The sequence below is a fragment of the Ostrinia nubilalis genome, chromosome 21, assembly GCF_963855985.1.
Source record: "Ostrinia nubilalis chromosome 21, ilOstNubi1.1, whole genome shotgun sequence".
NCBI classification, from domain to species: domain Eukaryota; kingdom Metazoa; phylum Arthropoda; class Insecta; order Lepidoptera; family Crambidae; genus Ostrinia; species Ostrinia nubilalis.
Window position 1 is genome coordinate 1,521,679 of NC_087108.1, and position 24,312 is coordinate 1,545,990.

At 40.6% G+C, this 24,312-nt stretch overlaps 4 protein-coding genes and 1 non-coding gene across 5 annotated transcripts in view; 4 read left to right on the forward strand and 1 right to left on the reverse strand.

The window, feature by feature from the left end:
* Positions 1-228: 228 nt before the first annotated feature.
* LOC135082417 (SANT and BTB domain regulator of class switch recombination) lies at positions 229-11,516 on the forward strand. Its single transcript, XM_063977212.1, has 17 exons — positions 229-874; positions 952-1,043; positions 1,178-1,325; positions 1,404-1,494; positions 1,820-1,979; positions 2,500-2,613; positions 3,354-3,460; positions 3,866-4,030; positions 4,408-4,509; positions 5,032-5,173; positions 5,898-6,029; positions 6,521-6,668; positions 7,292-7,423; positions 8,480-8,634; positions 9,791-9,942; positions 10,445-10,602; positions 11,252-11,516. The coding sequence occupies exons 1-17, from the start codon at positions 466-468 to the stop codon at positions 11,356-11,358; spliced, it is 2,514 nt and encodes an 837-aa protein (XP_063833282.1). The 5' UTR covers positions 229-465; the 3' UTR covers positions 11,359-11,516.
* On the forward strand, positions 1,715-1,786 carry Trnae-cuc (transfer RNA glutamic acid (anticodon CUC)). Its single transcript has one exon. It is a non-coding gene; the product is annotated as a tRNA-Glu (tRNA).
* A 459-nt stretch (positions 11,517-11,975) lies between the features above and the next one.
* On the reverse strand, positions 11,976-17,539 carry LOC135082035 (large ribosomal subunit protein eL6). The gene is made up of 6 exons (XM_063976785.1): positions 17,436-17,539; positions 16,895-17,048; positions 15,756-15,907; positions 14,548-14,719; positions 12,824-13,009; positions 11,976-12,162 (listed from the first exon to the last, which is right to left on the reverse strand). Exons 2-6 carry the CDS (start codon positions 17,039-17,041, stop codon positions 12,001-12,003), a joined length of 819 nt encoding a protein of 272 aa, XP_063832855.1. The 5' UTR covers positions 17,042-17,048; positions 17,436-17,539; the 3' UTR covers positions 11,976-12,000.
* Positions 17,540-18,582: 1,043 nt separating this feature from the next.
* On the forward strand, positions 18,583-22,855 carry LOC135081960 (THAP domain-containing protein 5-like). The gene is made up of 6 exons (XM_063976708.1): positions 18,583-19,324; positions 19,559-19,803; positions 20,025-20,078; positions 20,487-20,639; positions 21,111-21,197; positions 21,317-22,855. Exons 1-6 carry the CDS (start codon positions 19,224-19,226, stop codon positions 21,388-21,390), a joined length of 714 nt encoding a protein of 237 aa, XP_063832778.1. The 5' UTR covers positions 18,583-19,223; the 3' UTR covers positions 21,391-22,855.
* Positions 22,856-23,216: 361 nt separating this feature from the next.
* The window catches only part of LOC135082083 (two pore channel protein 1-like), a 43,833-nt gene continuing 42,737 nt past the window's right edge, over positions 23,217-24,312 (forward strand). The window contains exon 1 of the mRNA XM_063976845.1: positions 23,217-23,332. Coding sequence (XP_063832915.1) covers positions 23,230-23,332 — 103 coding nt within the window. The 5' untranslated portion in view covers positions 23,217-23,229. The remainder of the gene's footprint in view (positions 23,333-24,312) is intronic.

Genomic DNA, 24,312 nt, shown 5'->3' on the forward strand with positions numbered 1-24,312 from the left:
AAAACAGACAGCTGTTCACAGATGATAAATGTTGCCACATAACACCACCGATAAAAAATGTCGAGAGAATAGGCGTAGCATTAAAAATATCAGTAAGTTTTCAATTACATTTTATTTTGAGCTCAATTAGAAAAAAGGTTTTTAATCATTAAATAAAATAAACCTTGTTGATTTAATCCTTTTTTATACCTCATTATAGTTTTTTTAATTTGAATGACATCAGTCAATCAGCAATACAATGTCATTCAGGCACTTGAATCAATTTTGTAATTATTTCTTTCATTTACCTACATTTAAGTTTCGTAATCAATTAAAGTCCGTTATTTAGTAGCATAGCTTAATTTTCAAATATGTGATTCACTGAAAATCATTAAATCAATCATTTCAAATTCTTAACTACAAGCTTTGTTAGATCAATATTTCGTATCACTCTTGACGATACGTTTACTTCGGAAACAATCTAAAATGGCAAGTCCAAATCAAGAAACAGATTCAGCTTCAATGTTCATGCAAAAAGGAGATGGCAAAAGAAAGAGTCCAACGCGATCGGAGCCATCTTCTAGGAAGAACTCAAAAACCAACCTACCCGCAGAAATTATTACGGTCAAAGACTTCTTTGACTTCATGAAAACGGCATATCAAGTGTACGAGCATTTAGAAGGCGACGAAGACGAAGGTTCGAAGATAAATTGGGAAGAGTTGACGAAATTAACTGTTATCAATCATGTAATAGAACAGCAGGAGAGGGATCTTCTGTACCAAACTGCGTTCACTCAGCAAAAGCCTATCACTAGTAAGAGTGACACGGCGATAGAGAAGAAAAATAATGAAATCGAGCGCATTGAAAAGCGCTCAAGTTGCAGTGAAATTGAAGGTAAAATATTATATTTACTTTGCCATAAAAATATTTTTTTACTGTAAGTGCTGCCATCTAGTGTCTCTCTTTCGCAGGTAAGGGTCGTCGTCGATCTCTACCCCCAGAAGCTCGAGTGGAAATGCTTGGGGTTTGGACTGAAGCTAATTTGAATTGCAAATTAAATGATGTAAGTTTACAGCATGTTAGTTATCGCTTTTTATCAAAATCATTCGAACACCACGATTTTGTTAAGATTACTGATAACCAAACTAGATGTCGCTACTGTCTTTGCAATTTAATATTTTTCGTGACATGTTTCAGGTAATAAATGAAGGTATTCTGGATTCTATTCTTCCCTACCTGGTTGGATATAAGAAACCATCAAAAACAACGAGCGTCTACACGCCTATAATCAAAAAGGTGCCGTCTGGTCCAGTAGCTGAGATCAAAAAGCCTGCTAGTTTTGGAGGCAAGTATATTTCTTACTTTGTGTACTGAAAATAAAGTCGAAGTTACTTTGTGTTTATAAAATCTTGTTTTTTTTAAGGTTTCGTAAATGAAAAGGAATCTAGAGATAGATTGGGAAGACGCAAGTCGTCGGTGATCGCAGCTCAAGACAGAGGCAACCAAAAACAAGAGTGAGTACTGTTGTCAGTCGATAGATGGCGTTTTTATAGGTTTTCATTTACACGTTACATTTACAATAATTTTATTGGAACTAAACTTTGCGGTTTTGATTGGAAAGATTACCTAGTAATTTATTTTAAAATTCATAATAATAATACAATGTCATTGAGCACGAAATTTTGTAACGTGTTACGAATATTATGTTTGTGTATTTCGAATCCATTACTAATATCCGATATGGTCTAGTGGCTAGGATACCTGGCTCTCACCCAGGAGGCTCGGGTTCGATTCCCGGTATCGGAAAATACTTTTTGCATTTTTTATTTTATTTTTCAGTGGCGATGTAGAAATCCACGTATGCGATGAAGTGAAAGGCCTGAAGAAAGACTTCAGGTGCCCACAGAAGCTATTGGTTTCTAAGATGGGGTATTTTGCTGACGTCACGGCCGGTCAGCGACTTGAAGACATGGATATTTCTGTACATTGCGACATTCAGGTAAGACTGTTTACATTTCTGTTTATTTTTCTTAGTTTGTTGGAAGTAATTTTTGGACCTATAAAAATGATTTTAAAATTCCTTCATCAGTGGAATTCTGCATTATTTCTGTCTGAGTGATTATAGGCATAACTACGTCATTTTTCCATGATAACCAAAATGTATTAAGGGCCAAGTCACAGGCAAACTAAACAGGCAAAAGTAGGTGGTACCTATAACTATACGTAGATCATTTTTACGTAGATCGGTAGGTATAGCTGGTATAGCGGATGAGCGATAATGCGGATAAAATTTTGAATAGAAATGAAATACCTACTTATTTCATGAACTGCAGAAAGAAGAAGTAAGACTTTATAACCAACTTAAGAAAGGAGGAGGTTCTCAATTCTTTCTTTCTTCCTTAAGCATTGGCTGCTCATCGTCGCTGTTCGTAAATAAATTATTTATTTATTTATTTTTAATTCAAACTTAGGTACATGCACATAGAACAGTGTACATAAGGCGTATTTATTTGCTGCAGATCTTCGACTGGCTGATGCGCTGGGTGAAGCGCGACACGATCCTGGTGGCGGACTGGCCACTGCTCGACCCTCACAACGTGGTCCCCATACTCGTCTCGGCCTCCTTCTTGCAGGTACGAAGTAGAGTTTTATAATTAGCTATGTGATCATCATCATGATCATCATTCCCCAATTTTGTCATATAAATCTAAACGAAGAATCTTAGACGATTATCACACTGCGCCGCGCTCCGCCGCGGAGCGCGTGATTTCATATAAAAAATCCCGCGCGCAGACGCGTTTTCAGTGTGTTGTGCCGCGCGTGTTTTCTATACAAACTGAGGTACTAGCATACAATGATTAAATCTGTCGTCCCGCGTACCGCGGCGGAGCGCGGCGCAGTGTGATAATCGCCTTAATTATTCGTTGACGGATTTAGTTACACGTGTCAGATAAAAGTGATGTATTTTCTGCAAATTAGGCTTTTAAAAAGCGCCTTTATCGCTAGAAAGCTATTTCCATTCCTTACATTAAATTTCTTTTACCAACCTAGTTCGGCTAATGCCCGTTCTCACCATCAAACCCTAATTTTTAAACGTGATCCATATGAAAACAAAATTCCTGTTATGTGTTACATAGGGGTCACTTAAAAATTAGGGATTTGTGATGAAAACGGGCATAAGTAATTTTATTTATTCGGTAAGTAAATTATTGTTACTGGTATTTGGTCCAAATACCAGTAACAATAATTTACTCCAAATTATTTGGAGCATCATTTGACACTACCCACATTGCGTACTTTTGAATGAACATTATGTCAACTCAAAAATTCAAAATTTTGAGTCTACAAAAAATCCTCCATGTTTGTGTTGCAGATGGAGCCACTGCTGCATGACTGCTTGATCTACTGCCACGCGCACCTCAACGACATCGTCAAGACTTCCACCAACCTCGCGTGCCTCAGCGACGCTTTGCTGACCAGGTAATAAGTGGGAATATCATCAATAGTGTATATTGTGCTAAATGTATAAGTAAATAGTAGGTCCAGAAGATATGGAAGCAGCCAGCTATAATATAGGAATGGATGAATCAATCGTTTGGTTTATCTTAGGTGCAACACAAAATATTACTTTTGTGTAATTATAGTGATTTTAAAATGTTGCAAGGTTGACCAAAACAAACTAATGTAAACTAATAAGAACCGGTCGATTCCTGTTTGATGTCCCATTCTGACTCATGTTAGTCAGCCGTAGTAAGGCAAATTCGACGGCGAACAGCCGAGAACTTTAACCATACTTACATAATATTTTTGTGTGAAGTAACCAAAAAGTTGACTTGACCATAGATGGTATTTAGTTTGCCAACTGTAAACCATTCCTTCTTCCAGACTAGCAGCGATGTACACGAACGCAGAGCTGGAATGCGTGCGCGACCGCAAGGACAAGATCCAGTCGCGGCTGTACTGCAAGCTCATCCTGTCGCTGGCCGAGCCCGTGCCGGAAACGTTACGTGGTCACTACGCTACACTGGCCACGCTGTTCAAGTGCAGCAAGTAAGTGCCCTAGGCTATGGATGTTATGGATGTGTAGTTTCGGTTAGATATGGATACGGTTACGGATATTGGAATAATATTATACCGGTTTCGGTTACTGTTACGGATATTTTTTCATTTCGGATATCCGAAAGTTTCGGTTACGGTTACAGATATCCATGACATCCCTGCCCTAGGATATGGCAAAAACATTAGTGCATTCTTCTACGTGAAATTAATAACCAAATGCGGCAGTATTAGTCACCAGCATACGTACCTACTCAATCATTGGCTTTGTTTTACTGCGTCATGACAGACATTTCTGGTTATCTTGGATATCGAATTTCTGCCAAGGACTCAAGCTTAGCATTCAAGTTTACTAACCTAATGGTTGACAGATGCAACAAACTGCTAGGGCGCCACATTGCGGAGCAAGTCCCGTGCCAGCCCTCTAGCATGAGGATCGACCGGCGTGGGAACGTCATCTCCACTCACACCAAGTCAGTATACCATAATAAGTAAGGTTCATATTGTGGCGGCCACTTATATTCACCAGATCAAAAAGGCATACGCGCTGTAGTCTCCTATAAACGCCGTAGGCCGTATACACGGGACTATTCGAAGAGTTTTTTTGGATATTATGTAATCATTAAAATTCCATACACGGGACTATTCCCACCTCTCGTTCCCACCACTGCAACTCCCTGTGTAGCCAGGATCTACAGCTTGACCGCCATAAAAACCCAACCAATGAAGGTCAAGTTTGTCCCGGGGGAAAGTTAAACTGTTATTGGACCCGCAACGAAATTAATCAGAAGAACATAGAAGGAGTTCAAATTTAAGGTTCGACTTCCCGTAGGCCGTATTACAGTGTTGGTCACAATGCTTACTATAGAAATGAACTGTTGTGGTCTCTCTCAGACGTCGGCATACGGCGTCGATAGGAACGTTTGACACTGACGTACGCCGCGTATAGCGTTTAATAGGAGACCGTAGCCTTTATGACGTGAATTTTGTGTCAGAGACCCGACGTGGAGCCTGAACGAGTACATCACGTGGCTGTACGGCGAGCTGCGCTCGTGGCGCCGCGTGTACTGGCGCCTGTGGGCCGACTGCCACTTCCTGCGCTGCCAGCTGTGCGACAGCTTCTTCCCGGCTTACCAGGTCAGCAAGTGTTATTTTGACAAGATTAAATAGTATAACTAAAGTCTCATAATATTTGCACTGTCTCTCTCTCTCTCTACTTAGAATAAACAGGGCTCCAATTCCAAAACTTCTTCAAATGCGAGTCTTTTCTACTTACCCGTACACCTCCCCGCGTTCGCCGTGTCCGTATAAGAGCGTCGATTTGACGTCACGGTCGCATGGTGCGCAGTTAACTTGACCGGGTTGTAGAAATGTTAGGTTTTGTCAATGTGGAGCATTCTGTGGATCTAACTTTTCAGCTAAAGCCTGGTCCGTAAGCACGTAGAATCCCGTCCAATGACCCCAAGCTACCCATCCTTATCGCTCGCGCGTAATTATATTGCTGTCGCGACTGTGCGACGCTCGCCCGCAGTGAGTGTGCGAGCGCGATAGCAACATAATTACGTGCGAGCGACAAGGATGGGCAGCTTGGGGTCATTGGACGGGATTCTACGTGCTCACGGACCAGGCTTTAGTAGTTCTTCTGGCCTTTTAATTTCTAGAGCTTCAATAACGGTGACGATTTGCGTTTTATTTCCTCGCGTTTTTTGATGGAGTTTGATTGATTGTTGCGTGCAATTTTTCTAAAAGACGCTCGTTTGCTATATCCTGCATTGGGTAGGTATACACAAGCTTCCAAAAAGAGGCTTGCCTGCTTTATCCTATACTGGCGTATCCCATACTGAGTATCTCGTATCCTCAGATGGAGTGGTGCTCGCACCACGAGCAGGGCCCGCACATGTTCGCGCTGGAGGGCCGCGCGCCGCTGCCCACCGGCCGCTACCCGTGCTGCGGCGAGCGCGCCTACCGCTTCGAGACCGTCACCAGGAACACTGTGAGTCCCTTCCCTGTATACACTCACGTCCTCGGCAGATGGAGTGGTGCTTGCACTTGCAGTAACTGCAACTTTAGGTCATAATTTTTCCCAGACTGGTGAAGTCCTAACTTCTCGAAATGAAAAGTTCTTAAGCGTGACGCACAGGGTGTCATTAATTAGGACGCGACGCTCACTCGCTAGAAATCATTAAAAGCGAGCTGAAGAGTAGCCAGTAGCCGCCAAGGCACAGAAGAAAGTTTTTAGTAGTAATTAATGTTATTTAGTTTCTGGACCTGGTGCAAGCAAAGAGCCTCAGCTGCCCAGGACAGCTACTTTTAGTCTACACCTAAGATGTTTTTCTACGCAATGTAACAACTATTGGGCTAAAATAGAAGAAAGTGGCGCTGATTATAAGGCAGTGCTATGACATGCGTATAGTTTAGGTAATGGGCACCAACCAACCATCAATTTCTCAAATTTTAATTTTAAAATCAATGTCTTCTTCCCAGGGCTGCCAGTTTCGCGAGCACGCGCCGGACGAGCGGCTGGCCACCGACGCGGTGGTGATGGAGATCTACGGCAAGTTCCGCGACATCATCGCCATGCGCCCGCCGCAGCTCATGTTCCCCGAGCGGCTCACCAGGCTCGTCGGTAGGGGTAAGGGGGTGGGAGTCTCTTGCAGGGTACACCCAAGCTAGTTTGAAGGAATCATCATCGTGACCTGTGTAAATTAAGATATTAGCTGAAAAGATTATTCAGAGGTGCCAGTAAGGTATTCCAAACAATGGAAATGGAAAGGGCAATGGAAATCTACAGAAAGTCATAATATTGGCCCACAGCTGATTTTTCAATGATGACGTCATCGCCCGACACAAGCAAATTAACCTTAGGTTACCTAGGTAGACTACTGCAGTAAATTCTGAGCCAGTAAACGTTGAACAGAACATTCAATCCAAGTCTTTTGTAATCAACAAGATCGTTTCAACCGAAAGACGTCTACTGTTACAACTTGTAGGCTATAACGCCATTTTATCGATTTTGCCCATACATTTTGACGTCGATAAAGTATATCACGGCGCGCATCCTAGCCCGGCTGGGCCTGGGAGGAGTACGGGTAAGTGGAAGGGGAGTCGCATTCCAGTAAAGTGCGCAGTTAGCTCGATTAGACAAAGGCCTCTCAAGGATTTTCACAAACACTGGTTTTGCGCTGCCTGCATCCAGAATCAAAATGCTTCCTCATCAACAAATGTGGACAAAATACACCCCGCATCGTTCCGCAGAGCCGGGCGAGGAGGCCGGCGGTCGCCTGCAGTGCAAGGAGGTGTTCTGGTGGGAGGGCATCCAGCTGGCGCCGCCGCGCGCGCCGCTCGGGCTGCTCGGCAAGCTTTACACCAGCAACAACAAGTTCAACCGTGAGCAACGTAGCGGCGGTGGCGGGGACTTGGGATTCAAAAGATAAAAAGAAACCACGTTTTTATGATCTTGTCTTCTCTTTCGATCTTATAAAGTTGATTTGAGCAGAAATTTCAGAGACAAGACAGAATTTTATGTTGAACTTGCGTTTTAAAGAAAAACAAATTTTCAGAGGGGGTCACTTTGATAATTTGTATTTATAATCATATAAAATAAATAAATAAATATTTAGTAGTCAATTATCTTGTATTTAAAACAATGAGAAGGTTGTTCCTTTTTAATGCTAATCTTGAAAATTTGAAAAATCGAGTTGTTCCCTTTTGACCCGACCGCGCCAGAGTTAGGGTTATGTTTTTTACGATGCCTCTTCTTTTCCCCGAATACGTTACTTTTTAAGTAGTTAACAAAAATAAAGTGCTCTCAAATCCCCGCCACCGCTTTTAGAATCAAGGGCTGTAAATACGCTCCCCAAGACCACATGTAGTGGCCCTGTGAATCCAGCTTCTTGCAAAAGAGCAACGATTAGATTTACCCCAAAAACTGTAAATACACTACTACCCCGCTCAAATGCGATGCAGATATTATTATTATGCCACACGATGCTTTTATTTGTAACGGAATCTATTGAAAAGGTAGCTTCTGAAATGTCCGTTTAAGGCATCGTGTGGACACGCTCTTTGATTGCTGATTAGAGTCCACCCACACACTACAATTTATAGGTATTCTGCAGAGAACAATTATTATGAGCATTTAATTCCAAGTTCCGACTCTATGGAGTCCTGCAAAATCTTGTCAGCAATAATTAACTGCTTACTGTTCTATGCTAAATCAATGTCAGATCTGTAGATAAAAATATTGGTGTACCTAGTGTTTCCATATCCCCATTTTAATTACCAAACCTAAACTACACTTATTATTATGAAAAAGTTACATAATATCTTCAAATAAAATCTTCTTTGCCTACATAATTAACATCATCATTCATACACACAACAAAATAACACAAATACGTCACAAGCCCCTACCATCCCCTCCCTAACCTAAATCTCCTACAGCTTGCGCGAGACCAGGCTCCCCCACGCTTGGGGCGGCCCGCGCGCCCTCCCAGGCCCATTCCCTGGCCTGCAACTGCTCCAGCGCCACCACCGAGGCCAAAGACTCCAAGACCTTCAAGCCCAAGGAGGCTAAGGAGGAATCCCCGCGACCGAAGGTAAGCGGGAATCCGGCTCGGAGGACCAACGCCGAAGTTGCCAGTCTTATTGATGATTAACATGATACTTATTAAACATGAAACATTCCTTAATGAAATATTAATACTTTTGGCTTCTTTCACGTAATTTAAAGCTTGATAAAGAAATCAATGATAACTTGCATGCAATCAATCCTAAACTTTTTGGTAGGTAAATGCACTGTGTGGAGTGCACCTAACTACTCTTTCTCGCACCATTAGCCTCAGAAATGGTCGATGTAACTTACCGTGTGTAGGTATTTATAGAGAAAATGTACTTACCTGTGGGTAGTAGTTACAGATGGAGGGTTCTTGAAAATATTAATGTTAGTGGTAATTACGCTTCTAGTTGGTAGTGTTACACTGCTATAAAATAACTTTGCTTTTTTTCCATTAATTGTTGGTTAGACAACGAAGACCTACGAACCCAGTAGTACACGCATCTAGGAAACTTTAATAGCACAGTATTATGTAGTCGGTAGAGTCCATAATGTTTTTGAACATGCTTCATTTTATTAATTTTTACGACAAAAGTTCCAACTTCCAATAATTATCACTAAACCACGAACTTTTGCCGTGTACCTACTTGACTCTCCAAAGCGTTTAATCTGCGTCACTGCCTAGTTACTTTGGTACTTAGGCCCAGTTTCCACAAAAACTGAGCGGAGAGGTGTAGAAATAAATCTCCGCTTTGTTGGAAATCGCCACAAACTAGCCGCGTGACTACCAACTGTCTTGCTAATCTTGCTATCCAGACTTCTGGTACCACTATACCTTACGTCTGACACTGCTTGAAACCTACAGACCACACAATGTGGTCTGTGTTGAAACCATACCAGCCTTATGCCACAAACTGGCCATGTGGCCTATATTACCTACTATGTATTATGGAAGCAATAAACATATTGAGTATTGAGTATTGAGTGACTCTCAATTGGCGCGTCTAAGGGCCTTGCCACACTGGCGGATTGCAAGCGGTTTCAAAGCGGAGCGGCGACGCGGCGAAGACGCCGCGGATGCGCAACGTTTCCGCCACGCAGCGTCGCCGCTACGCTTTGAAAACGTTTGCAATCTGCCAGTGTGGCAGCTCTCTAACACTGCTTGATCTACCTACGTCTGACACTGCTTGGTTACGAAGAAAGGCGCCGTCTGCGAGGCGGGCGACGCCAGCGAGGAGCAGTCCAGCGAGTCGGACGCCAGCGAGCAGAGCTCGTGCAGCGCCCGCAGTGACGAAGACGCGCCGCGACGCGTCGCACCGCATCAGCGACCGCATAGCCACCCCACGAACAAGTGAGATACTTCTTCTTCTTATGTGCCTTTTCCTAATTTATTTGTGCCGACCAAACACGCTAAGATAAGTAAGATAAATAGTTAAGAAAAGTAGGTAGTAGAGAAACCGAGAAATTTTGAAACAGAAGAAGGAGAGTTGAAAACACCGCCGATTTTTCAGAACTTAAAACCGTTACCGAGCTGGCAACGCTACAGTACCGGTCGCCCCTCAGTTCACATTTGTGACCCAAGGCATCTTTCTTTAAGTTTACCTTTAAATAGGTGGTGTTACAAACTTTTAACTCGCCTCGGTTTCAAAACAAAAATAAAGATTTCTAAAAAAATATTGGTGCTCTCTAAGACGTGATGCTTCGCTTGAACTTGTAGGATTTGTAGGTTGAATAACAGAGACGTTCAGCTCATCCGGCATGATTAATATTTCGGATATCGTTAATACTAATTTACTTACAATTGACATCCGCACGACTATCCCTAAAAGTCCTAAGACCCCATGTGTCCCCAGAAGAGTCCGCGTGGTGGGCCGCGTGTGGGTGGCGTCGCTGTCGGCGCGCAGCAACCAGGACCAGCAGCGTCGCTTCGAGGAGCGTGCGGCGCGGCAGATGCGGGCAGCACTCGCTCGCCGTGCAGCGCTTACACCCAGCAAGGCTAAAGCACCGGCAGGTGTGTGGTTGTAGCTATCACAGGAGTATTGTCTGGTCCTATAGTATCCTGGTAGAATTTTGTCCAATGACCCCAAGATACCCATCCTTATCGCTCGCGCGTAATTATGTTGCTGTCGCGCTCGCACACTCACTGCAGGCGCCCGTCGCACAGTCGCGACAGCAATATAGTTACGCGCGAGCGATAAGGATGGGTAGCTTGGGGTCATTGGACAAAATTCTACGTGCTCCCGGACCAGACTATAGAAGCCGACAGTTGCACTATCGTCAGCCGACAAAGTGGCACTATCGTCAGCCGACAGGTGCACTATCATCAGCTGTCAGTTGCGCTATTGTCAGTCGACAGTTGCACTCTCGTTAGAGGATGGTTGGCCTCTCATAAGCTGACGGTTGCTCTATCGTCAGCCGACAGTTGCACTATAGTCAGTCGACAGTTGCGCTATAGTCGGTTGGCAGTTGCGCTAAAGTGAACTGACAGTTCCTCTATCGTCAGCTGACAGTTGCACTCTCGTCAGCGGACAGTTGCGCTCTCGTCAACGTTTGGTTGCGCTCTGTTCAACGTTCCTTTGGTTGCACTATCGTCGTCCATTGTACTCCCGTCAGTCAGCAGACAGTTGCATTTTTGTTCTCATGTTTTGATGATTATTCAGGTGGCGTATACGCGAAATTGGAGGCAGAATGGCGCGAGCGCCACGGCCAACGACCTCGCAACGCGGTCTCCGCGCGGCCGCGCCAACCGGCTAACAAATACAAATGAAAACTTTACCTACCCTACAATTAGTCGAAACTTTCGCAAGCATGCTCTCACTTTTTACCTACCCGCAAGATTAGTAATCACAATGCAAGGTACTATTTGTACAAATGTATGCAAGTTGTTTTGTATAGTAACGTTGTTTTTTTGTAAATTAAATGTAGTGTGTAATATTCATGGTTCTTTTATTTATAACCATAGAAAAATTGTTGCAAAGCACTACGCCACTAGCAAGTTAATGACCTTACTCTACAGTGGCGCCAAATTGGTGCGCGCTAAAATTAAAGCTTTCACATCTGCTATACTCTCGACTCTAAACACTCTAAAGCACGACTTTTATGAAAATTTTCAAAGCACTACGCCACTAGCAAGTTAATGACCTTACTCTACAGTGGCGCCAAATTGGTGCGCGCTAAAATTAAAGCTTTCACATCTGCTATACTCTCGACTCTAAACACTCTAAAGCACAACTTTTATGAAAATTTTGCTGGGGTATGTACCTCATAATGTAAAGCTAAGTCTGCATTATCTAACTTAACAGAGGCGCCAACTGGCGAGGTCAACGCCTCATAATAATATTAAGTCAAGGATATCTAGCTATAAAAATAAAAGGCGCTCAGTCGTTACACGTTATTTATTGTTCTTAGCCTAGAAGCGCAGTCTGTGCGGGTACTGGCTGGAGCGCAGCCCGAAGGCGGCGCGTAGGTAGCCACGCAACACCTTCTTGTCGGCACGCGCGCCCACCGCCTTGATCACCGCCTCGTCCACCAGCTTCTGGTCGTTCTTGCGCTGCTCTGATGGAACGTATTTCTGGAACGGATGTTGGGATAGTTAGTTACAGAAAAACGAAACAACTCCGTGAGCCCTCGCTATGAATTATGCGTACAAAACAATGTGATATTGTTTTTTTATTCTGAAGCCAGCCTCAACATCTATCCCAATAATTTAATGAGTACCACTCAACACACTTGGCTATTGAAGTGAATATCCATCGAAATAGAATCTTTAAGATTTTGGAGAACACCTAGATAACGGGGTTACTTCGAAAACGTTTCCCGAAGTTTAAAATGTTGCCATCTCTCATGCAAAGCGAGATGGCAGCATGAGCGACGGTGACAGATATACCTAAACTATAGATGACCCACCAAACTCAATGACAGGGGGGCGCTACCATCGTTCAACTATATGGTTTCTAACATGGCAAAAATCGGAAGCAGCGATCCGGTATTGACGGTGGCGCCCCACTGTCAATGTCATGGATAGGACAGTTCAGTATTTTGGAACTATACGTAAATAGCGTTTCGTATCATTTCCCTGTAGGTTACAAAATGTGACAGATGCAATTCAACAGGGACAGTCGAAATAGCTTCACTCCGGCGTTTTTTTTGTATGGAGTTATTAGCGCATTCATTACTTTAGGTCCTACTAACTACTAAACTTAATAGATTACAAACTCAAATAGAAAACGTACCTCTTTCTTGGTGGCGAAGATGTCTTCTCCCTGTTTACGCTTGACGCTGCGCTTGGTGCTCCGCTTGTTCTTCTTGAAGTAGGCGTCGTCGAGATGCGCCGGCAGCTTGAAGGCGCCGAGGTCCAGCTTGGTGGACGTGCCGATGACGTAGCGCTGGGGAATGCGCCTGAGCGGGCACGAGTTGAACTAAGGAGGAGATAAAAGACCGTTTAATAACACGAAAATTAATAATTTGGCATATCGACCACTGTTGGCCACATTTGTGAGAAAGCTTAGGCGATTAATACACGCAGGCGACCAGTTAGTTTCACGCGGACTGTCAGTGCGGATCGCTCCGCACAGCCGATCTGTATGAACTGCTAGGGAGAGGAGCGGTTCCTCCGGACCGCATTACTCTAAAACGCTCCCTAGAAGTTCATACAGATTGGCCGTGCGGAGCGGGTCCGCACCGGACGGTCCGCGTGACACTAAAACCAGCCTTAACGTGCGAAGAAGCAGGCCTAAATCGGAGTCTCGTATGGAGCAGCATTGTACTGCGTATTAGGTCCACACGATACGTAACTCCGCGCTACGCAACGGAGCGCGATGCAGTGTGATAATTGTCTCGTCTCGTTAGCGTTCCCGTCGTGGAAGAGCTCATTATCTGCTCACGTCACCACCCAGTCTTGACTTATAATGCCCACTATGTAGCTGTACAATCACCATGATTAACTGGTGGTGGTAGTGAAGGTTTTGTCTAGTCACAGTTGTCTCCCCACTTATGGCAAATGACGAAGCATTGGTGTTTGTAGTGACTTGGTGAGATCCAAATAACTTACCTAGTCCTTGCAGAGTAGATATGTAACGCGTTCTTCTCCACGCGAAGTTTAGAGATCGAAGTTAGTTTTTTAATTGACATGTTTAGCAGCATGGCACAGCAAGTTTGTCTAGACTAGTTGAGAGGTAATCTAGCTTCTCATTCACCGCTAAGAGTCTCATAACGAGCAGATACCCATATGTCCAGTTTAGCAGCAGTGAGATTTCTAAATTTGTGTATATCTAGGCTCTTACCGCGAAGGGCCCGGTGACGAGCAGCAGGCCACTGGGCAGGGCTCCCAGCAGCACGACGCGCTTGCCGGCGTGGCGGCCGGCCAGCAGCACGCAGACTGTCCCAGTAGGTCACTAGGGGCCACACAGCAGCACTAGGGGCCACACAGCAGGTCACTAGGGGCCACACAGCAGGCACTCACCGCGAAGGGCCCGGTGACGAGCAGCAGGCCACTGGGCAGGGCTCCCAGCAGCACGACGCGCTTGCCGGCGTGGCGGCCGGCCAGCAGCACGCAGACTGTCCCAGTAGGTCACTAGGGGCCACACAGCAGCACTAGGGGCCACACAGCAGGTCACTAGGGGCCACACAGCAGGCACTCACCGCGAAGGGCCCGGTGACGAGCAGCAGGCCACTGGGCAGGGCTCCCAGCAGCACGACGCGCTTGCCGGCGTGGCGGCCGGCCAGCAGCACGCAGACTGTCCCAGTAGGTCACTAGGGGCCACACAGCAGCACTAGGGGCCACACAGCAGGTCACTAGGGGCCACACAGCAGGCACTCACCGCGAAGGGCCCGGTGACGAGCAGCAGGCCACTGGGCAGGGCTCCCAGCAGCACGACGCGCTTGCCGGCGTGGCGGCCGGCCAGCAGCACGCAGACTGTCCCAGTAGGTCACTAGGGGCCACACAGCAGGCACTCACCGCGAAGGGCCCGGTGACGAGCAGCAGGCCACTGGGCAGGGCTCCCAGCAGCACGACACGCTTGCCGGCGTGGCGGCCGGCCAGCAGCACGCAGACTGTCCCGGGGGTCAGGTTGGGCCGGATGTGGCGCGCGTGCTTGCGGAAAGTCTTGTGGTGCGGCCTGGTGCGGATCCTGGAGATTTGAAGGGTTAAGTTATTGAGTCAGTAGTAGGAAGATCGCGCACAATGGCCCGATCAAGACTAAGTGCAACTCGATTGCTCTGATTAACTAAAAGTCACTAGATTGTTGATGTTGAGTTATTATTCTCCAGCCTGGTGCGGATCCCAAAGAAGTAGAGTTGCCTAGTTATTAATCTAGTTACTTAACGCAGTCCAAAGATGTGCAATTACACTCTTAGGAATATTTAGTTATGTGACTCGCGATCGTATTATTTGTTTACACACAGAAACTATTTCAATTGTAATAATTATTTATTTTAAGAGTAGGTCAATGTAAAAATAATGCGTAGTAAGTAAGTAGTTAAGTATAGCAGTAAATGTAACCTACTTATTCTGAGTTTGATAATCTATTCCAATATTGTATAGTCAGCACTTTTTAAACAGATACCCTTCTGTAGCTTTACCATAATTAGGCCTTTATTACTGACAGTGCCAGACTAAGACTACATACTTGATTCCCTAAGCAATCCACACTTTGTGTATTTTCCAGAATTCATCCCCTAAAATGATCCACTTTTACACAAGCAAGGGCACAGGCAATACTTGCAGGATATACTCATACATGTCTAGTAGAAAATAAAATAGATATAAATGATCAAAGGATCAATATTTTCAGGCACAACTTCTTGAAATATACCTAATATATTTAGAAGAAAAATAAAATATGCATAAAGGACCATGGCCAATGATATATGGCCAAGCCAGGATCATCTAAAATTGCTGATTACTGAACATAAATCTTAATGCTTTCATAGTTTTAAGTACAGCTTGACCTCTGGTTTTTCATAGTCATGAGTTTCCATACCATCTGTGGCTAAATAACTAACATACCATTCATAAAACAGATTGCTTGCCTATAAGAACTAGTACATATTTATTGTTTGAAAACTACCAAAGTTTACATCAATCAGCACTTGACAAATTTAGGATACCACAAGCAGGAAACTTTAATGCTACTGATTTTGTTCATTAACTATTTTGTTACTCACTTGTCCTGTGTGGGGTAGAAAGACCTCCTGCGGCCCAGGAGCACTGTGCGTGTCCCTCCGTTCTTCTCTCCGCCAATCTGCTTCACCGCAACGGTGGGCTTCTTGGGTTTCTCAGCCTTGGGGTTCTTCTTGCCGACGAACTTGTACTTGGCCTGAAATAATAAATCTTTATTTATTTACTCACACAAAAAATCGAACAGAATTACATAGTGAATGTATAAGATACGTTTGATGTTCATTCTTGTGTGAGTCTGATGCCTATGCTAGGTATTTAGTATACCTGTATTACAGGTCATCAGGCTCCCACCACCTCAGGTCAAATTAAACAATATTGGTGTTTATTGAAAAGTATTGGTGATTCATTCATAAGACACATCACTAATAAAAAGTTGTGTATGTTGACTACCTAGTTTAATTAAGAAAACTTTTGCATGCTACAAGTCATAGCAGGGAAGAACTGGACACAAGCCGCTACCAATCGAACAACATGGAAAGCATTGGGGGAGGCCTATGTTCAGCAGTGGACGTCCTATGGCTGAAATGATGATGATGCTAAAAGTCACTTGAAAATAAGCATAGCATTGTAGTAATTGGACATGGTAATGGTGAATTCTAATTCACCAAAATATGGTAGTTTGGAGCAGGCATGTAAGTTATATTTACATGTTATTTGAAATATGCATCTCAGATTCAACCTTAATTTCTATTTACAATCCATGAAACCAGGAAATGTATGGTAAAGTAACAAATTCAGAATGTAAAGATTAATGCAAACTATTCCTAAACTATCACTTTAGTCATTCAACCTGGAATTATGTAGCTCTACTTCCTAAAATGTCAACTCTTTAATGAAATTGTTATCAGTGGAGGTAGTAACCACCAGCTAATAAATTTAGAGGTTGTTTATCCATGAGGTAGGGTAAAAAGATTATGAGACATGTAGAGGCTCCTTAAGAGCATATGACGATTTGTAAGAACTATTTACTAGTCTAAACAAATAAAGAAATTTTGACTTTAACTTTGAGGTAAAACTTTCAAAAAAAACAATGAAGAATCAAACTGAACTTGACCTCAATAGACACTTTATTAAGTGAATTAATCGAAGAATAGGACGTGTATGGTTCTGCATGATGACTTACCTTCTTGTGGAACATCTTCGACTTGGAGAAGCGAACTACTCCATTGCCCAGGTCATAATTTCTAGGCCTGCTCACTTTAGCCTTCTTGACTCCGCCCGCGGGCGCCGCAGCGGGCTTGGCCGCCGCCTTCGGCTGTGGTGGAGCCATAGTTTATCTGCGCAAACCAAACACAACCTTCAATAACACGAATCACTTGCCACCTGACTTCGAGGTTAGGTTAGAATATGACAGATGCTCTTTTGGAGATTTTAGTAAAGACGTCCGGAATTATTATGCACTGGAATGATTTAACACTAGTAACTAGCCAGTGGCACGTGTACTATTTAGTTAGAATCACAGTATTCACAAGAATCACAATCACTGAACCAACCAAACGTCAAACTTTCAAAACTTATATTTTCCGAGTGGTTCATCAGAAATATAAAACGAAATATCTTTTAGGGAAAATGGAGCACCTGATCCTTACATTAATTTACACAAATCCGTTTATTTCAAGCGTATTACATTGGATTTATTTTGATTAAAAACAACATCAACTCACACTCTAACCGGGATCAAGAAAAAAGAATTTTTCACAGAGTTGACAAGTTGTCTATGGTTAAATAGTGTTGCTCTTGCTGAATCTTGAGCTCAATGCTGAGCTCAATCCGTACATGTCACTTGTATTGTATCAATTATTGATTAGTCATGGAAAAACTGCAGCAACTTTTATTTGAGAATGAGATACAAAATATGTATACAAAAAACTATTGTTTTTAGATTTTTTATAAATATTTTATTGATAATATAGTTCTGTCTATGGTACTTCAAATTATAGGAATTTCGTAATTGAGAACGAGATCAAAACCGTATGTCATCTGCATGAAGCTACAGACAAAAATGGAGGCCACACTCCGAATACCTACTTGAAGCACAAACTAAGTATCACTATCTCGCTCTCTGTGGGCAGACTCGCTCTTTCTAAATAAACAAAAAATATAAAATTGCTCAAATTCAATGAAACCAATGTAAAATCTTTATTTCTTGACATAGGTATCATTAAAAATGATAAGTGTAATTACTGGTAAAACGTTTTAGGAAGAAATTACTGTAAAAAATGTGAAAAATGTTTACAATGATCCAATGTCGGAAATCACGAAATAAACACTTACGCGTGGAATCTTATGTCACTTCCAGGACACCACGTACTACCGCAACCACGCACTACAAAATTTTGCACCAATTCTTGTGATAAAACAATGATTATTTCCTGTAAACAATCTCAAACGAAATTAACTGCTTAATAAACAAAATAGTAAACAACCGCCATGATGGGCCGGATTGGGCCGATGTTGCCACATGGTACCGATTACCCAGGAATTGGGATTGTAATTCCCTGATTCGCCAACACATTAAGCCTAAATGGCCGACAATTTTGTGATTTTTTATTTAACTAGGTAATCTTAGTTTCAAATATTAATTATTTATTTGTTTAACTTCTGATTTGGTTAGTGAATTGGCTATTTCGAAGAATTTACAAGGAGATTTAAATCAGAAGATAGCAATACTACAGTTCACACTAAAAAGAGAGGTAGGGCCGCAGAGAGCGAGATAGATATAAGTAGGTATTTGACTCAAGTTTTTGTTCCAACTCTGCCCTCCATTTTTATCTTTAGCTTCATGGTCATCTGCCAGTAAAGTTAAACCAGTGGGTAGACACTTCTCATACAAAAACTAGTCTCTATATGTAGCAATTGATATACAACCTTATCCCTTAAGCAATAAAGTGCATTTTGGATTGATTTTACTATAGCAGGGGAACCCGCGGATCAATACCACCATACTAAAAATAATTGTTAGTGTCCTTATGTTGGTAGTATTGTTAGTTTGACAAATGAAAAAAAATGTCTGTCAATTGAGTTTGAGTTTTTAACCGGCGAATTGATTCGTGTGAAGTTATTTTCTCAGATTTGGTGCAATATTACTGTAAATAAACTTTTCTGTCGTTTACGTTGAGTTGATTAAGTTCCTCCGTATCGGGCGTGATAAAGTTTGCTGTTCAGTGTTATGTTTTTTGTGAGATAGAGACTCTTTTAAATAAACTGTGTTTCAACTTCTACAGAAGTTTAAACTCTTATTTACTTTTCTGTTTAATGGGTATGTTATCTACTTACTTGAAATATTACATCTATTACAAATCTATTTTTCATTAAAAACAACCCTATGTGATGAAAATGTAAATGTACTTTCAAAACTGGTAAATGCATGAACCAGGGCATTGACACTGGTTGGAGAGAAATTATAGGCTTTGTTTAATTAATACCTATTTCATTTTAGGCTTCTACTGATAATGGAGAGTAGAAACAACAAGAAGTGCGTTATTTGTAATAAGAGGCGAAGTCGTGGTGGATCACCCTTACTTTTGAGTAGGTTTCCTCTGGATTCTGACCGGTGAGTTTCTAATAACACTCATTTATTACAAGATAATTTTACTGATTGTGTAAACTTAAAGGCTGGGATTAATATTTTTAATCATACAGTAAATAACCATAACCAATTTTTAATTTCAGTATTTTGTTTCGTACTCTGCAAATGAATTGCATAACAATACTAAAAGAAATTAGTTGATGAATAAATTTCAGTTTGTTATTCTTTTTCTTTTCTAATAGGTATTTCTTATTTCAGTTGTCGAATGTGGGTTAAAAATGCTGGCTTAGAAGACTTAGCATATGTACCTATTGAAAAGTTACACCAACTGAAGTTTGTTTGTGGTGGGCACTTCACTCCTGAATCCTTCAATGCCAAAGGAACTCGGCTGAAGAACTCAGCTATTCCAACACTGGAATTGAGCAATCCCATCTTGCCAGATGAAGTTTTGACAGAGTTTCCTCTTCATGTAAAAGACTCCAATAAAGAAAACCTCAAGACAGGTATGATGATGACTTCAATTATTTTTTTTAAATTTAATTTACTATCTATCAATTTTTCTGAATTATTTAGATGTCTTAATTAATTTTCTTTGGTTTCCAAAACAAACCAACCGAATGTAATTTAACAAGGTTCTTTCTTTGTAACCACAAACATGTGTTGTATGCTTATCAATAAATAATATATAATTTCAATTATTAATTATATCTATACTTTGTTACAGTTCTTTATGATCATTCATATTACATTCCAAAGAAGTCAAATCCAGTTGAACGAGGTATGTTTATCTAAAATTATACTAATAATATAAAAAGGAAATATTTAATTGTTTGTTTGTATTTGATCGGCTCCGTAACTCGAGCCAAGATAGCCTAAAGTGCGGGTTAGAACCCCACAGCTTGAATATTGTAGTAAACCCACTCGTAACACAATTTAGCTTAGAATGTGTGTTGAGTTAGAGGGACTTTAGTAATTTGTGTAATACAAATTCTTCAAAAAAAGTACCGGACCAATTTGAAAAATTTTAGGCAATCTACATTAATTAGCCAGGTCAGCTAGTTTAATAATATTTATAAGCTAGTAATTTTTAATGTGAGCAAGACATGTACTAGACTGATTGTACCCTAAAGTTGGGTAAGAACATGACATTTTATTACCCAATTCACATTTCATTATCTGCTTTCAGTTCCCCTTACAACTACAACCAAACAACTAAATTCAACATGTTTGGGAGCTGTGGATATACCAGATTCTGGTATTTCTGCGAAAACAACTTTTGAACCTCTTCCTTCTACTTCCAATGCACCAGAACATATGACCTATAAACCCATTACTCATGGTAAGTGTACAAACTAATTATTTACCTTCTAAAATATGCCTTCCCTCAAACTAAAGAATGCCACCCTGGATGCGTTCTGCAGTCTGCAGTCAGGTCAAAATGAACTTATATGTACAACATTCTAGGTTTCTGTACATTTTATATTAATGCGATTTGACCGTGCGGATACGAACAAAGAACGCAAAGCACACGTGACTGATTGCCTTATCACGACCACTTACAGATTGTCTTGACATACCCGCAGACCGCATCCAGAATGCAGAACATTAAAACCTCTAAATGCCTTTAATTTAATATTATGTCATTGTTATTGAAGGTGGGCCCACGCTTCATATTTTATGAGAAGAGCTATCATTATCCTGTCTTTGCATTTTTTTAAAACTTGATAATGATTGATTGATTTGGAAATAATATGTTTCATAAAACAACAAAATAAATTTTAAACTAATTTGCATATTTATAATATTTCAGATGATAAAAACATTTGCCATCAAGATGCACAGGCAGAAATATTAGTCCACAGTTATAAAAGACCTAAGAAAAACATTGAAATGAAAGGTAAGATAAAACATACCTAATTTAAAAAACTAAGTAAAATTGCTGATTAATAAACCAATATTCAATTCAATTTGCTTTAATGTTGTTTTTTTTTACTAATGGAAATGTTTTTATTACAGACACTTCATCAACATTTACAATTAAAGAGAAGAGGCTTTGGCGACAGTTACAAAATGCAAAAAAAAAACAATAAGGAATATAGCGAAGGTAGTTGCAGAAGAACACAACAGAAATTTTTTAAATATTAAAAAACTGAATAGTACCATTGTAAATCCAACATTCAAAACTAAGATGAGGGTGAAGTATGCTGCGCATGCTCTGAGTAATACCGTGGCAGCTATTTTAAAAATGATGGCATGGAAAGAAGTTTCTGATTGCAATGATACAGCATTTGTGATTGAACAGTTAGATAAACTATTTGATTGTACAAATGGTCCATCATCTTTAAATGACGTAAAGAAAGGGATCCGGGAAAATGTTTCCACATCAAGTAATCACATTGAGTCTTGGACCTTTTATACTGATAAGTTAAAAACCATAAAATTTATAACAGCAGAAAACACGATACTAAAAAATGTTAAATGCGTAAAGGGATATCAAATATCTATCAAATCCTTAAACGATATTTGGGAAAAGTTAAAGAATGAAGGGTTTAAATATATGAACCTTAGACAGTTTAACCAAGACTCTCTGGAAAACTTATTTGGAATCATTAGGCAACACAGTGTAACCAATAGAAATCCCACTATCACGCACTTTACTGCAGCGCTTAAAACAAGCATGGTTACTGGGCTGAAAGTGCCTCATAGCAGAAGTGCTAATTGTGAAGCAGACAACAATAAACATATGCTGGAATATAAAGACATTTTAAAAACTAATTTAAAAACAACAGAAATAAAAATTAATGTTCAAGATTCCACAGACACTGAATTTTATCCTGTGTTGTCTATCCCGGACCCTGAAAACTTAGAACAGCCCATTGAAAATTTGTGTAGCCTTGAAAACCAACCAGTAGTATATGTAAGCGGGTATTTAGCTGCCAAACTATTACAGAACAGTTCTTGTTTAATTTGTGAAGAGTGTTTGAGCGTGAAAACTCCTGTTGACAATGATTTGTATGCATATATATCTCTTCGCGAATGGTGGCATGATAAAAAAAGTCTCGTTTATCCAACAATTCAATTATGTACCACCGTAAATGAAGCTAAACAATTTTATCATGACCATATTGCCGACCAGATATATATGGAAAATGTTGGAAAATTCATTTTCTTAATGTTGAGTACAAATTGTAATTTTAGTTGGTTTAAATGTCAACAACATAATAAATAAATTTATGATAAGATGTTTAAAATATTAAGTTACCTTTTTCTAAGAAAAAGTTGTAAAATCATTAATGACAGCCTCATAAAAAGTGAAAACAATTTTGCTGACAAAAGTAAAAAAGCACAGCAACAAAGCATTGAAAAGTAATCTTAGGGCTGAGGTTCGATCAGCTGATAAGAAAATTAAAGATGTTTATAAATAAAAATCCTATTTTTTCTTAGAAAAAGTTGTGAAAATAAAAGTTTACAAAATTATCATTTCTGTACTTTGTTATAATTTTCAATAATTCCTCATGCCTACAACTGCTATGTCATGTTCAATACTTATTGTAATATACCTATTTTATTTCGAAATAAATAATTTACGTTACAAAACTTCGTTTTACTTACACATAGTATAAAATAAAAATAGTAATCATTAAAATATTGAAGGTTCCTATACTAGATATCGATATGCAATTACAACCCTAGCAAAGTATCGATAATCGATAAGTTATTACGAACGTCACTAATACTGTCAGAAAATAAGGCATTATGTTGGTAGCTCCGCCTGTAGTTTGTGCGGTTGGTAAAGATTTGCGGGTCGTTCTCTGAAATGCATATGTGTGCGTGAGCTCAAAAAATATCTATGGAGTGCCGTCTCTACTCTTTTATGCTCTTTGAGTTAAACTGTCAATGTCAGTGCCAAAAAAAATCAGTGCTGAAAAATGGCTTCTCTGAGGAGCCCGTCTTCGCCGTCCGACGGTTATAAAAGGTTTAGTGACGAATTTACATCTACCAGCGTCAACAATTACGGCTCAAACGTGACAAGTAAACGAGAAGCTATGATTATTCTATGCACTGTAGCAGCCAAGTATATGTACGCTTTTGTTGTATTAACAATACATTTCGTAATTCATTTAACATTTTGTTTTAATTTATCACCTGTCTTACATTAACTCATGATCAATGCTCTTATAAATCGATATAGACGTCTTCTAATGCCTTAATTGTGCAAATGACGCATAGCGTGAGTCATAGGTAGTGATTCGCTAACCTACCCATAATAATAAACAAAACAGTTATGCTGAACGACCCCGATTTTCTCCGCGGCTCAACACCGTAATGTTAAAGGCTTTTGTAGTGAACTCTTACCTTTGCATGAGCTAGATCGGCATGCTTACGATAGTTGCACACTAATAGTAATTTAAGGCATTATTAATTGCTGTAAAATAAGCTTCAATTTGAGTATTCCAAATTGTATTCTAAACCTGTGTTGAAACAATTGCAGTAACCATTATTGCGATTTAAATGTAGTGCAATTGTTTAGAAACCGCTTTTGATGTAATTTTTCCTCTTTTCCAGTGTATGAGTAATTTATTTTCTTTCAATATCAGTGATTACAATGGATGTAGAATGTTCTATGTTCATGACTTAATTACTTAGCTTTCCTGTGTTTTATGGTAGTAAATATATGTCATAGGACACCAAGAGCTTAAATAAAAAGGTTTTTAATTTGAAAAAAAAAAGAACAGCCTTAAAAATAATAATAAAAAAATGCCTCTGTGACCAAGTTATAACAACTTTTAAATCAAGAATCTTTATTTACATACCCACAGAACTTAAGTCCAGCTTAGCATATACAGGGTGTTAGGTAAATGGGTAATAATTAAAATGAAGATATCAATTTTCTGACTTCACCATACCATTTATATGACCATGTTAACATGGGCTAGTGTCGGCTCATATACCCATTTACCTAACACCCTGTATACACCTGCCTGTAAGTACCTACTCAACAATAAAAAGAT

Coding starts and splice junctions, on each gene's coding strand:
- LOC135082035 (XM_063976785.1), bottom strand. CDS start 17,041: ATGGCTCCACCACAGCCGAAGGCGGCGGCCAAGCCCGCTGCGGCGCCC. Junction 14,720..15,755: donor TTCTACCCCACACAGGACAA/GTGAGTAACAAA, acceptor TCAAATCTCCAG/GATCCGCACCAGGCCGCACC. Junction 12,163..12,823: donor TCTTCGCCACCAAGAAAGAG/GTACGTTTTCTA, acceptor CATCCGTTCCAG/AAATACGTTCCATCAGAGCA.
- LOC135082417 (XM_063977212.1), top strand. CDS start 466: ATGGCAAGTCCAAATCAAGAAACAGATTCAGCTTCAATGTTCATGCAA. Junction 875..951: donor AAGTTGCAGTGAAATTGAAG/GTAAAATATTAT, acceptor TCTCTTTCGCAG/GTAAGGGTCGTCGTCGATCT. Junction 7,424..8,479: donor CAGCAACAACAAGTTCAACC/GTGAGCAACGTA, acceptor AATCTCCTACAG/CTTGCGCGAGACCAGGCTCC.
- LOC135081960 (XM_063976708.1), top strand. CDS start 19,224: ATGGAGAGTAGAAACAACAAGAAGTGCGTTATTTGTAATAAGAGGCGA. Junction 20,079..20,486: donor GTCAAATCCAGTTGAACGAG/GTATGTTTATCT, acceptor ATCTGCTTTCAG/TTCCCCTTACAACTACAACC. Junction 21,198..21,316: donor GAAAAACATTGAAATGAAAG/GTAAGATAAAAC, acceptor TTTTTATTACAG/ACACTTCATCAACATTTACA.